The 13,463-nt window shown below is 45.6% G+C and overlaps 2 protein-coding genes across 2 annotated transcripts in view; one reads left to right on the top strand and one right to left on the bottom strand.

The window, feature by feature from the left end:
- The window catches only part of LOC149445449 (uncharacterized), a 71,716-nt gene that overhangs the window by 43,899 nt on the left and 14,354 nt on the right, over positions 1-13,463 (top strand). The window lies entirely within an intron of this gene.
- On the bottom strand, positions 5,979-11,507 carry LOC149445451 (uncharacterized). Its single transcript, XM_089653793.1, has 4 exons — positions 10,188-11,507; positions 9,998-10,087; positions 9,846-9,911; positions 5,979-6,735 (listed from the first exon to the last, which is right to left on the bottom strand). Exons 1-4 carry the CDS (start codon positions 10,234-10,236, stop codon positions 6,617-6,619), a joined length of 324 nt encoding a protein of 107 aa, XP_089509919.1. The 5' UTR covers positions 10,237-11,507; the 3' UTR covers positions 5,979-6,616.

Raw genomic sequence — 13,463 nt, 5'->3', positions numbered from 1 at the left:
CCCTAGAAGGTAGAGACCTACCTCGACCGGGCGGGCTCACTTGGCTCCTTTGGCTGAGCAGCTTCCTGCGGCAAGGGGAGTTGGGAGCGGAGAGAGGCGGGGACGCTGAGCCTAGACGCTGAGCCTGGTTGCCGGGAAACAAGGAGGCGCGGCTGGGACATGTGACCGGCCACGGTGCATCCCTGGGAGGCAAGGAAGCCGGCCGCCCGGCCGGAGGCTGACAGGGAGCAGGAGAGATCCCGTTCTGTCGGACGACCTGCTACCCCTGGAGCCCTGGCAGGGGGTCGATGGTGGGCCTGCCCAACAAAGAAGAAGAGTGTGGAGGAAAGTCCTGGAGGGTCCCCCTGAGAGGAAGAGAGCTGTCCTACCGAAGGAGCTGGAGAATGCAGCCTGGAGCCCTCTCACGAGAAGCGCAGGAAGGGTGAGTGAGTCTGGCGGTGGCCCCAAATATAAAAAAACTGTATAGAGCTGGGAGAGAGAGAAAAGGGGGGGACCCCCAGAGAATAAGAAAAAAAATAAGGAGAAGAACGCAAGGTGCAGGCAAAAGCACACAGAAAGGTGGGAAGACAGAGCTGGGAATTCTACCTCTACACCTTATTAATTTCCTCGTTTTGTAAAGTACAAGTTTATGAGAGAAAATAAAAGTTACAGAAGAAATGAAAAATAAAAGTGCAAAAGGAACTGGGCCTAAAGGGACCCAAACGGGGACAATTAAAAAGTACACATCCCAGGGAAATGTGACACCAGAAAGGCCCCAGAGCAGAAATGACAAAGGAGAGTCTGATTTAAGTATTGTGGGGTTAGCTCAGGTGGGGGATCTCCTTCCCTGGGACAAAGGTAGACCGCACAGCAGGCTTTCGTAAAAATCTGACTGGTTGTCAGTTTTATTTAAAAGGTTTGCAACAAATATCAAAATAAACAAAACATCAAAATAAAACCCTGGCCATCCAGGCACTAACTAAACAGAAGACGTTTCCTCTCTCAGAGGTGAAGGGCTTCTCCCTGTCACCCAAAACAAAACAAAAGCAAACCTTTTCTTGTAGGTATAGTACACACACATCTCTCTCAGAATACCTCTCTGAGTCCCAGGCCACGAGCAACTCCTTGCTCCAGCCCTGCCTTATTTATATCACCTGTTGGTGGTCATCAGTGGAGCCCAAACTCTGGTCCGGAACCACCTCTGCCATTGTGGCCCCGAAAACCCGGAGTGGACTCCACTTTACACCTCACAGTATGACCTCATGCGAGGTGACACATATCATCCATCCATCACTTTGACGTTCATACTGTCACAGTATGCAAAATAGTCCTAAACAATCATTGGAATTGGATATCAGTAATCAACAAATGTTAGAGATAGAAAAAGATCTACAAATCCCAAATAAAAAAGAGATGACAGAAATGTTTAAAGATCTGGAGAGAACAATAAAGCAAGAAATGGTAAATATTCGGAATGACCTGGGGCAGTTGTTGCTAAGAGTGGAAGAAACAGAGCAGAAAGTTAAAAACCAGACCCAGATTATTTCCGAATTAGAGAAGAAGATAATTAATATGGAAAAAGCTCAGGAAAAATTGCAGTACAAGGTGGAAATTCAAGAGAATAGAGAAAGAAGGAGAAATATAAGGATAAGAGGGGTACCGGAAAGTTTAAAAGGAGAAATATTGGAAGAGATGGTCTGCAAAATACTGAACTTTATAATGGGAAACTCTGAAATGGAAAGGACTAATATAGAAGGAATCTCTAAAAACTGGAAACTCCAGGGGAATTATGAGCAGGACAGGCCGAGAGATATACTTGTTAAATTTTATGAATTACAGCAAAGGGAAAGACTCTGGAGGAAAACTAAGGGAAAGCCAGTAATAAAGTATGGAGAAATGGATATTCAAATATATGCGGACTTGACATCAGAGACTCTCCGGAGGAGGAGAGCTCTGAGGCCTTTGCTGGAGCAGATGAAAAAACAGAAGGTGCAATATAGATGGGGAGTTCCGGAGTGTTTAATAGGATGGAAAAATGGAATAACAGCCTATTTGAGGTTCCCAGAGGACTTGAGAAATTTTTGTGATAGACTTGAAATGCAGAAAATTGAAATAAATGGTTGGGAAGAAGAATCTGGGGGAAATAAATCAAAAAGAGGGGAGGGGTGGAGACGGGGGGGGGGGGGGGGGGAGGAGGGGCGGGGAGGGTGAGTGAAGGGGAGAGAAGTTTTTTTTGTTATCTCTCTCCTTGCTCCCATTCCATCGCCTTTTTCTCCCTTGTCCCTCCAGCTTGACTCCTTTTTCCTTCTTTAGAAGTATAAGTAGAGAGGAGGTCAAGGGGGGGATCCGGAGGGAGGGGAGGCTGTCCATGGGAGGAGTGAAGCCCTAAGGATTAAGTCAAAGGTGGATGCTACCTCCACAAATGATGGTTAGGCAAAGTGAAGGCCTAAAAAGAGGGGAGAGGAGGGGGGGGAGAGGTGGGGAGGGAGGGGGAGGGAGAGGAAAGGGATTGAGGGGTGTACTGAGAGAGGGGGGAGGGATAAGGGGAGAGAAAAGTGTAGTGGGATAAAAACGCTCTATAGGAATAAGAAAGAGGAAGGAAAGGAGGAAGAAGGAGACGTCAGGAAAAGAGTAAGATGGAAGAAATCCAATATATAACCTACAATGTAAAAGGGTTAAGCTGTCCCGGAAAGAGATTCTGGTTATTTAAAGAACTCCAACATACAGTCAGGTCCATAAATATTAGGACACTGACACAATTCTAACATTTTTGGCTCTATACACCACTACAATGGATTTGAAATGAAACGAACAAGATGCGCTTTAACTGCAGACTGTCAGCTTTAATTTGAGGGTATTTACATCCAAATCAGGTGAACAGTGTAGGAATTACAACAGTTTGCATATGTGCCTCCCACTTATTAAGGGACCAAAAGTAATGGGACAATTGGCTTCTCAGCTGTCCCATGGCCAGGTGAGTGTTATTCCCTCATTATCCCAATTACAATGAGCAGATAAAAGGTCCAGAGTTCATTTCAAGTGTGCTATTTGCATTTGGAATCTGTTGCTGTCAACTCTCAAGATGAGATCCAAAGAGCTGTCACTATCAGTGAAGCCATCATTAGGCTGAAAAAACAAAACAAACCCATCAGAGAGATAGCAAAAAAATAGGGATGGCCAAAACAACTGTTTGGAACATTCTGAAAAGAAGGAACGCACCGGTGAGCTCAGCAACACCAAAAGACCAGGAAGACCACGGAAAACAACTGTGGTGGATGACCGAAGAATTCTTTCCCTGGTGAAGAAAACACCCTTCACAACAGTTGGCCAGATCAAGAACACTCTCCAGGAGGTAGGTGTATGTGTGTCACAGTCAACAATCAAGAGAAGACTTCACCAGAGTGAATACAGAGGGTTCACCACAAGATGTAAACCATTGGTGAGCCTCAAACACAGGAAGGCCAGATTAGAGTTTGCCGGAGGACATGTAAAAAAGCCTTCACAGTTCTGGAACAACATCCTATGGACAGATGAGACCGACATCAACTTGTACCAGAGTGATGGGAAGAGAAGAGTATGGAGAAGGAAAGGAACTGCTCATGATCCTAAGCATACCACCTCATCAGTGAAGCATGGTGGTGGTAGTGTCATGGCGTGGGCATGTATGGCTGCCAATGGAACTGCTTCTCTTGTATTTATTGATGATGTGACTGCTGACAAAAGCAGCTGGATGAATTCTGAAGTGTTTCAGGCAATATTATCTGCTCATATTCAGCCAAATGCTTCAGAACTCATTGGACGCTTCACAGTGCAGATGGACAATGACCCAAAGCAGACTGCAAAAGCAACCAAAGAGTTTTTTAAGGGAAAGAAGTGGAATGTTCTGCAATGGCCAAGTCAATCACCTGACCTGAATCCGATTGAGCATGCATTTCACTTGCTGAAGACAAAACTGAAGGGAAAATGCCCCAAGAACAAGCAGGAACTGAAGACAGTTGCAGTAGAGGCCTGGCAGAGCATCACCAGGGATGAAACCCAGCGTCTGGTGATGTCTATGCGTTCCACACTTCAGGCTGTAATTGACTGCAAAGGATTTGCAACCAAGTATTAAAAAGTGAAAGTTTGATTTATGATTATTATTCTGTCCCATTACTTTTGGTCCCTTAACAAGTGGGAGGCACATATGCAAACTGTTGTAATTCCTACACCGTTCACCTGATTTGGATGTAAATACCCTCAAATTAAAGCTGACAGTCTGCAGTTAAAGCGCATCTTGTTTGTTTCATTTCAAATCCATTGTGGTGGTGTATAGAGCCAAAAATGTTAGAATTGTGTCCATGTCCCAATATTTATGGACCTGACTGTAGAAAATCCTCAGTGGTATTCTTGCAGGAAACACACCTAGAGATAGAGTCAAAGGTTAGATTGAGGACTAGATATTTTCCAACATGGTTCTATGCGGATTCACCAACTAAAAGAGCAAAAGGAGTTGCTATAGGCTTCACAAAGAATATAAGGTTCAAGGTGGAGGAGAGATTAACGGATCTGGAGGGAAGGTTTTTATTTTTGAGAGGTAAATTACAGGGAATTGAGTGTACAATAGCAAACATATACAGTCCAAATAAGAGGCCGGAGAGGTTCATGAGAGAAGAGTTGAAGAGATTGATGGATTTTAAAAGTGGGTGTATGATAGTAGCGGGAGACTTAAACATCTGTATGGACCCACGGATGGAGGGAGGAAAGCAAATCCTTGAGAATGCTAAAGAAATTGATGCATGAGTGTCAGCTGGTGGACATCTGGAGAATTAGGAATATAAAGGAGAGAGATTATACTTTCTTTTCGCACGTTCATGAGACTTATTCTAGACTAGATTACATATTAGTAGAACATCGAATGATAGAGTTGGTGGTAGAAGTAAAAATTGAAGGAAGTACCCTGTTGGATCATGCCCCAGTTGCAATGAAGGTAAGATGGGGTAGAGAAGGGACAGAAGGTTATGCATGGCGGTTGAATAAGGCACTTCTCATGGAGGAAGAGATTGGTCAAAGAATTGAGAGGGAAATTGAATGGTTTTTTGAAGAGAATGAAACAGGATGTGTCGGTTGCAACGGTGTGGGAAGCACATAAAGTTTATATCAGAGGTCTACTCATTGCAATGGGAGCAAAAAAGAAAGGAGAGAAAAGATAAATAGATTATTAAATGAAATATATGATCTTGAACAGGTGCATAAAAGAGAAAGATCTAAGGAGATAATGCATATGTTAATAAAGAAGAATTAGAGAATGTAATGGAGGAGGAAAAAAGAATCTTTAATAAAATAACAAGTGAAAGGTATAGATGGGGAGATAGGCCGGGAAAGTATTTAATAAGAACTTTAAGAAAGAAGAAAAATAGAAATTATATTGAGAAAATAAGAAATCCCAAGGGGGAATTTGTACACTCAACCAAGGATATTGCTAGAACATTTAAAGAGTATTATAATGAGCTGTATAATATTATACCTCAGGATACGTTTAAGAAAACGGAAACAGTAAATAGAGGGAAAAGAAAGACATAGAGGAGGCAGGCCTACCGAAATTAAGAGAAACACAACTGAACTCTTTAGAGGCACTGATAATTCTAAGCTCCCTTGGGACAGCCAAATGGTTAGCAGATAATGGCCAACCGCTACATGTGCCAGAGAACTTGTGTGATGGGGAACAGCTAAAACTATTTGCAGGACAGACCACCAGGTGAAAGCAGCAGAAAGGCCAAAGAGTCTAACCACCAATGCCTCTGGAAGGGTCACCTTTTAGTCTTCTTTCTGAAGTGCTGCTTTTTTAGTGTTCGCTATTTGGAAATATTGGTAGCCATACTCAGAAAAGCGCCTGTGTTGGATTCCCGACATGACCAAGCCTCCATTATTACCCCAAATGCATTTTTGACAATTTGAAAGACACGTTCTGCTACTTTCCAAATAATGTTTATTACAAAAAATACATACAAAATGAATGGGGAGGAGGAGGCTGCTGCTGCAGAGGGGGTGGGTGTGGGGGTTGGGGAGGTACAGTGTGTGGAGGGGCTGGGAAAGAGTGTTGGGGAGGGAGTGCTGGGGGAGAGGTTGAATGGGGGGAATGGAAGACAGGGAGAATGTGGGGAGGGGCATTTGAGGGCTGAGGAGAGTGGGCAGGACGTGGAAGGTAAGGGTGGAAATGGGATTGAGAGGAGGGGTGTGTAGAAACAAAAGGAGAGGATGTGAAAGTGGGGGTGTGGTTCAAGGGTAGTGTGAGGAAGGTGCAGAAGAAGGATCCATGGGGAAGGAGGCATACTGGTCTTCAGGTGGGGTTTCTTGAGGGGGCTGCTCCAGAGTGGGTAGTTCCAGAATCGGCACCTCCAAGGCTTGTTCCCCTGCTGATTCCATGGCACTTTCTACAGGGGAACTCTTTGGAAACCTTGGCATTTGCCCCAAACAACTACTGCACAGGGGTTGGGAGCCTCTGGCCGAAGGCGCATTTTGTTCAGCTCCTGCTTGACAGAAGGCCCGGATATCATGACTAAGGTCCTGCAGCACTGTAGTCTGCTCCCTGACCGAGGTGACAAGTCCAAGCAGGGCTTCATGTTGGAGCACCAGTAACCTTTCTATATTACTGGATGCATTAGAAAGCCTCCTTTGCTCCCATAATCTCTCCATGTTGAACAACAGCCTTTCCCCAATCTTGAGAAGGGGGCTGGGTCCAGGTGGACGGGGTGCTGATCCAGCTGCATCCAATGTTGGCTGCAAGGAGAAACAAACAAAAAATGACTAAAACAAAAAACACTAGCTCATGTTCTTGTCCCACCCCTAGGACCAGGTATTGGTGAATGCCTTTCCCTGACACATTACACTGGATCAGCATTTGACCAAAATGAATGGTTTGGCATCTTTCCCCAGACTGATACCTTCCTGCTGATTTGTCACATGCACATCACTCCCTCCAGCTCCTGACTAAGCAATGATTCGAAAAAAGTAAGTTACACATCACGTTGCCAAATCCTGCCCAGCCAGGAACGGAGTTATACTCTAAATGGGTGACTCATTAGGGAGAACATCTTTAGCATCTCTTACCGGAGGTTCAGGCAACTCAGGTGGAGGTGACGGCATTTCATGCAAGTTTGGAGTGCCTGAACTTCCCTGCACCACAAAACAAAAAAAAAATGCATGACATTTCCCAAATACACATGTAACATGCATTTGTACATCCCCACCCATTACAGCAGTTCCCGTACCCCAACATCAGATGCAGATTCCTCTCCCACTAGTAACAGATACTAGTTAGGCTGTATGTATGATGTGACATTTGTGACCAAGGTTTGAGGGATTGCTCATTGGTATGTTCTTCACCCAAGTTTATCCAGACAAATAGGACACTGGCAGCCACAGCCCAGGAGACTGAGAGAAGAAAGAGGCATGATAAGGCTCAGGAGCAGGGGCCACAAGAATGAGGGGCCACCTTTCCTGCCAAACAAGGAGGCAGATGTGTTAGGATGGCTCCATTATGCCCATAAGCTACTGCAGCCATTTTGACCATGGGCTTCAAACATTAAAGCAAAAGATATAACATTTGTCATTAAGGCAACATTCCAAAAAGGATTCAATAGGTTATAGAAGGGTCACCAAGGGAAAAAAAGGGGTCAGATCAAATCTAAATGTTCCCCAAAATATTTCCAAAACCAAATGCATGTAAATGCATCCAAAAGAATTGTTGATATAACTGTTGATCTGAAGAGACCAAGAGCAATGCATCCAAAACTCCTTTAATCACTTTTAAACCGCAGACCTCCTGCAAACTCAATGTGAAAAAGAAAATAATGAACTCATGTGGCAATCTCAGAATATCTGAAAACATTAAACAGCCTTTCCAGATGATTGGAAGCTGAGCTACAAAGGGCGGGACTACTCAATATTGAACCCTACGGACTAAGACTGGGATGCCATTCAAGTTCATGTGTGTGGAAAGGAAGTCATCCCAGCAGTGTTGGCAATATAGTGTATTTGTCAATGAACAATAGATTAGCCTTTATGATGCCTTTTGGGCTTTAGATGACTTAAATTTCAAGATTCTCGGTGGATAAGTATGTATTTGATTTGGCCTCTACATTTTGAGCAAAGGCAAAATGGTCGCTGTCACTTGGAACTTCACGATTGGGTGAGTAGCTACATTTCTTGATGTTGACCTCAAGTTTTCCTATGCTGAAGTCCCAGATCACATGATGAAACAAGTCAGGAGAGGGGCCCACTAGACATTACTGCCAGCAGTGTCAGCACGGCTTTTATAACCACTTGCCTACCGGGCACTTAGACCCCCTTCCTGCCCCGGACAATTTTCACCTTTCAGCGCTGTCACACTTTGAATGACAATTGTGGTCATGCAACACTGTACCCATATGACATTTTTATCATTTTATTCACACAAATAGTGGTTGCTTCTGGTGGTATTTAATCACTGATGGGTGGTTTGTTTTTTTGTGCTATAAACAAAAAAAGAGCTAAAAATTTGAAATTAAAAAGTTTTTGTCTTTGTTTCTCTTTTTCAAACAGGTAATTTTTCTCCTTCACTGATGTGTGTCGATGAGGCTGCACTGATAGACAGCACTGATGGACACTGATGAGGTGGCACAGATAGGCATCACTGATGGACACTGATGAGGTGGCAGAGATAGGCAGCACTGCCGGCCTCTGATCATCAGGTCAATGATCATCAGTGCCCTGGTGATCGGTGCCGATCCGTCCTCTGCCAATTGTCGGTTATCTGCAGTACTTTCCTCCCACTGTGACAGCATGAGGAAAGTGCAGTTGATAACCGGCAACTGCATTTACCGGTGATCTGCCGTGATCACGTGGTAAAAGGCCGCTGTGATTGGCCTTTTACCACATCATGTGATCAGCTGTGTCCGTAGGACACAGCGACCCCTGAGATAGCTGGGTGTGTGCCCCCAGGGGGCCGTGGGAGGGCGTGCTCTGGGAGGATGTTGTATGACGCCCTCCCCAGACTGTAGCCAAATGACAGCTACAGTGCGGGTGACAAGTGGTTAAACACTACTCTGGAAATCAGCATCCTTAAGGGGCCAATAAACTCATTGAATGGAAATGTAAACAATCATGAGCTCTTTTGGGCTTTAATTTTAACAAGGATTTGGCTGGATACCTGCGGGCTGTAAAATAAGACTTACTGATTCCAAGTGAAGTGGAGGAATGTTGCCAGTTCTGCCACCCATAGTGGTGACCAAAGTGTGTTTGACCTTCCCTTTGTGTGGCTCAAACCTGAAGGTGAGCGGCACGATTGGGAGGTGATGGGTCCCTGTAGTGGATCATTTCCTGTATATTGAGCAGGCATGATATATGATGTCACTAAACACCAAACACATTGGATATTCTGGGACTGTCAGAGTTGAGCATGTTGACGTCGGTCAGATTACATGTATGTGTTTACATGTGTGGAGTGTTTTTGTGTCTGGGAGAAGTTGTGAAGTTGCGAGGACGAGTCTGATTTGGAACGCTCAGGAGATGTCAGCTAGTTAGTGATGTTTGGAACTTTATTGCTCTCATCAGTTAGTTCCCCCATTTGGTTTGGTGGGGTTACCTGCTTTTCTTGGTCCGGGGAAACTGGTCCCAGGACATTTGGCAGGGATTAGACACATTTCTGTGTGGTAACAGTTTTTCACACTGATTTCTCTAGGGGTTTGAGTGCAATACAGTGAGGAACCCCAAAGAAATCCAGCGTGTTGTGGAGATATATTTGTGTTCACACAGAGTTTAGCATTGGTTTGTTCTGCATTCCTAAGAGGATGCTCATTGGCTGATCCTGAGTGATTATGATTGTTGTAGACAAGCACATTAATACATACCCAGATCTTCCTCCAGGCCTGACTGCAGTGGGGGGAGCCGCTCCTCCTCCTCCTGCTGATGTTGTGCTGTGAATAGGACATTGACATGTGAGATGTTTGATGTTCTAGCAGCCTGTTCAACATTACGGGGGGCATTCCCAATGAGTGCTTACCAGGAGGGAACACCTCTGGATCAGCGTATGTGTGATCTTCTGGGTTGTCCTCTGATGGGCTGGCTGGGGCTGCCCCTGCCTTGGGACTGGCTATAATACAAAACAAAATAAACAACAAATGGTAAATGGTAAATGTTAAAAAGATAACACAACTTTGAAGACACAATATGGACATGTGTAGTGTACTTACCACTGTGGCAATCATCATTATCTCCATGAGCCTTCACCCCAACAATCATGTTGAGGCTGATGATCGGCAGAAGTGCCCGTTCTGTCTGAGACAGTTCCTGCAGATGGTCAGGGTCCACCCCTCGCCTTGTAACATGTCCCTGCTGAGCCCACAGAGTCAGCTTCTCCGCCTCAGATCACGCATACGCTTCTTCACGTTCTTGAGGTTCCTGCGTAACATCCTGCCCACTGCATTTACGGCCACCGTGATTTCCTTCCACAGACGGTCCTTTGCTGCCTGACCACTGCGGGAGGACCTGTGCCCTGCGATGCATTCAGCCCGTTCTACATAAGCAACCACCAGGGCCCAGGTCTCATTGCGGGAGAAGGGTGGAAAGTTGGGCTTGGACCGGGACCTTCTGCCTGCCCTTGATGTCCCTTCTCCTGGGCTCAAAGGGGAGGCATCAGACCCAGGTGAGGTACTCAGCTCAGCTTCCGCCTCTTCTCTGAAGGAAGCCTGGCCCCTTCTGCCACCAGCTTGTGACCTCCTTACATCACAGCCAGACCTCCGGCCCACCATGCCCCCCCTGGCCCTAGTGGACCCCTGGGCCCCAGTAGCCCCCCTGGCATCACGGCCAGTGGGGGGCCTAGTATCCCCCCTGGCACCATGACCCCCCCTGGAACCCTGGACTCTTTGCCTCCTTGGGGGTGCCATGGGAGGATAAGTGGGCAGTGAGTCTGACTAGGTGCTGTTTGCAGCAGAAGCAGCAGGTCCTAAGTGGCAGGATGTCCGTGTGTTAGGGTGAAAATCTGCAACAGAAAAAAGGGACATAAGGGCAAGGGTCAGTTGTCTGGGCTCCAAAGACAGCACATGCCCTGGAGGAAGGGCCACACTTTCCAAAAGAAACAACTGGCCCTCTTGGCCCAAGGGGGGGCAGAAACGTCAAAATCCTGCAATGAGAAAAAAGACAGAAGGGCAATAGGTGTCTGGGCTCCAACTACAGCACATGCCCTGGCAGGGGCCACACTTACCAAGACAACCAAATGGCTCTCTTGCCCTGGGATGGAGGGGGAGCAAAGTATTCCAAAATCTGCAATGGGGAAAAGGACATAAGACATATGGCCTCCAGAAAAAGCCCAGGGCCTGCTTGAGGGGGACCCCAAAGCCACGTAAAAAATGCCAACACAACCAACGTGGGGGGTGATACATTAACAGGTCTAGAGGAAGAAATACTAGGTTTGGCCAGACAAACACCACATTAAGATAATTAGAATATGGACAGAGCCACAAAAAAATCAATCAACCAATCAATGTGCAAATTAATATGCAAATGTGAAAAGCAGCTCACCTAACCCTTAACCAGGTGTGCATATAAATAAAAAAAAAGGGCAGCGCTCCTTCTTACTAGATGACCACAGTGTTTAACCAATCATATGTTAAAATCAATAAGAATAAAATAAATAATCAAAAAATATTCAAAAAATAAATTATCCCCAACAAAAAGTGTCCTTATATGACTTTTTTAATAAACTCAGAGTTGTGAAAAAAATTTTTTTATAAAATGTCGGCCAGTGGCGTACCTTTCCAAACTGGACACTAGCTCAAGGTTGGCCACCTTGGCTGTGGGCTATCTCAGCAACAGCCCTCTTGGTGGCCGAAGCTGACAAGTTGTCACTGGGTCAAGAGATCTATGTCAGGAGTTCCACACCACATTCAGGCGTTGATGGATTATTAGGGAAATCACTGGTTTACTAACAGCCGGATGGTCAAATACCAGGCCATGCTGTGTGACAATCCTCAAATCCATTTAGAGACTGTTAACACTCTGAACCCCGCCACCCTGCTCCCCACCTCAAAAGAACCCCTAATACATGACTGCCTCCAGGTAATGGATGAAGTCTATGCTAGACTTGAGAGACAGTCCCTTGGGAAAGCCAGATGTTGAATATTACATTGATAGCAGCAGTTTCGTAAAGGATGGAATCCGCTATGCCGGTTATTCAGTGGTCACACAGGAAACGGTGATTGAGGCAACAGCCCTACCACAGGGGACCTCTGCACAAAAAGTGGAATTAATTGCCCTGACCTGAGTGTTACAACTAGCTGCAGGCCTAAGACTGAATGATTATGTGGGCTCTAAGTATGTCTTCCTGACTCTTCATGCTCATGGAGCCCTGTACAAGGAAAGAGGACTCATCACATCCAGGGAAAAGAGCATCAAGTATGGGACAGAAATACTAGAACCTTTGGAAGCAGTATGGGTCCCCTCGGAAGTTGCAGTAATACACTGTAGGGGTCATCAAAAGAGAGACTCCCAGGTGGCCAAAGGCAACAGAAAAGAAGATCAAGCAGCCAAAGAGGCAGCACTTCAGTGGTCCCCACAACAGATTATGGCCCCTCTGTTCTCAGTACCACTCTCTGAATGGGACCCAATCTATACAAAGGCAGAACAAGAATGGATAGAGACTGAACCTGGAAAGCACAGGAAGACTGGTGGTATCAACTGCAGGATGGAAGAATTGTCATTCCAGCTACTGTAGCAACTGAATTAGTGACAGAGTTCTACAAGGGAACACACACAGGCAAAGAGAGATATTTTTACATTCCCTGTCTATCCACGCAAGCACAAGCAGCAGCCAGTAGATGTGTGGAATCAACCAGAAACAATCCAAGACAAGGGCCTGTACCAACTCCCAGAGTACAAGCAGTAGGGCCTCACCAATGGAAGAATTAATGGTCAACTTCACTGTTATGCCCCCTTCAGGAGGATATAAATATCTGCTGGTGGCCGTCTGCACCTCTTCAGGCTGGGTGGAAGCCTGGCCTATACGAACTGAAACTACCAGAGAAGTGGTCAAATGCCTAATACAGGAAATTATCCCTAGATATGAAGATCCCTCCTCCATAGGCTCAGACAATGGTTCTGCCTTTGTTCACAAGTGCCTTCAGATATTTGCAGCCATACTCAAGACCACTTGGAGACTACACACCATATACAGGCCTCAAAGATCTGGAAAAGTGGAAAGAATGAACCGCACCCTAACGTTACAACTGGCAAAACTCTGTCAGGAAACCCAAATGAAGTGGACCTTGATGCTGCCCATTGCCTTGTTGAGAATCTGGAGTACTACAACAAAGAGGACAAATTTGTCCCCTTTTGAATTACTATATGGTAGGCCCCCACCCATCATTGGAGGTATCAAGGGAGACTTACACCAGATAGGAAGGGTGGTGAACCATGAACTGTTACAGAAATTGGGGGAGAACATGCAGGATATAGAGAAGTGGGTTCAAGAG

Source organism: Staurois parvus, unplaced genomic scaffold, assembly GCF_062004578.1.
Source record: "Staurois parvus isolate SC_StPar_1 unplaced genomic scaffold, SC_StPar_1.0 ptg000720l, whole genome shotgun sequence".
NCBI lineage: Eukaryota > Metazoa > Chordata > Amphibia > Anura > Ranidae > Staurois > Staurois parvus.
Note: the sequence above shows the minus strand (reverse complement) of the source record. Positions and strands in the feature narration are given on the sequence as shown.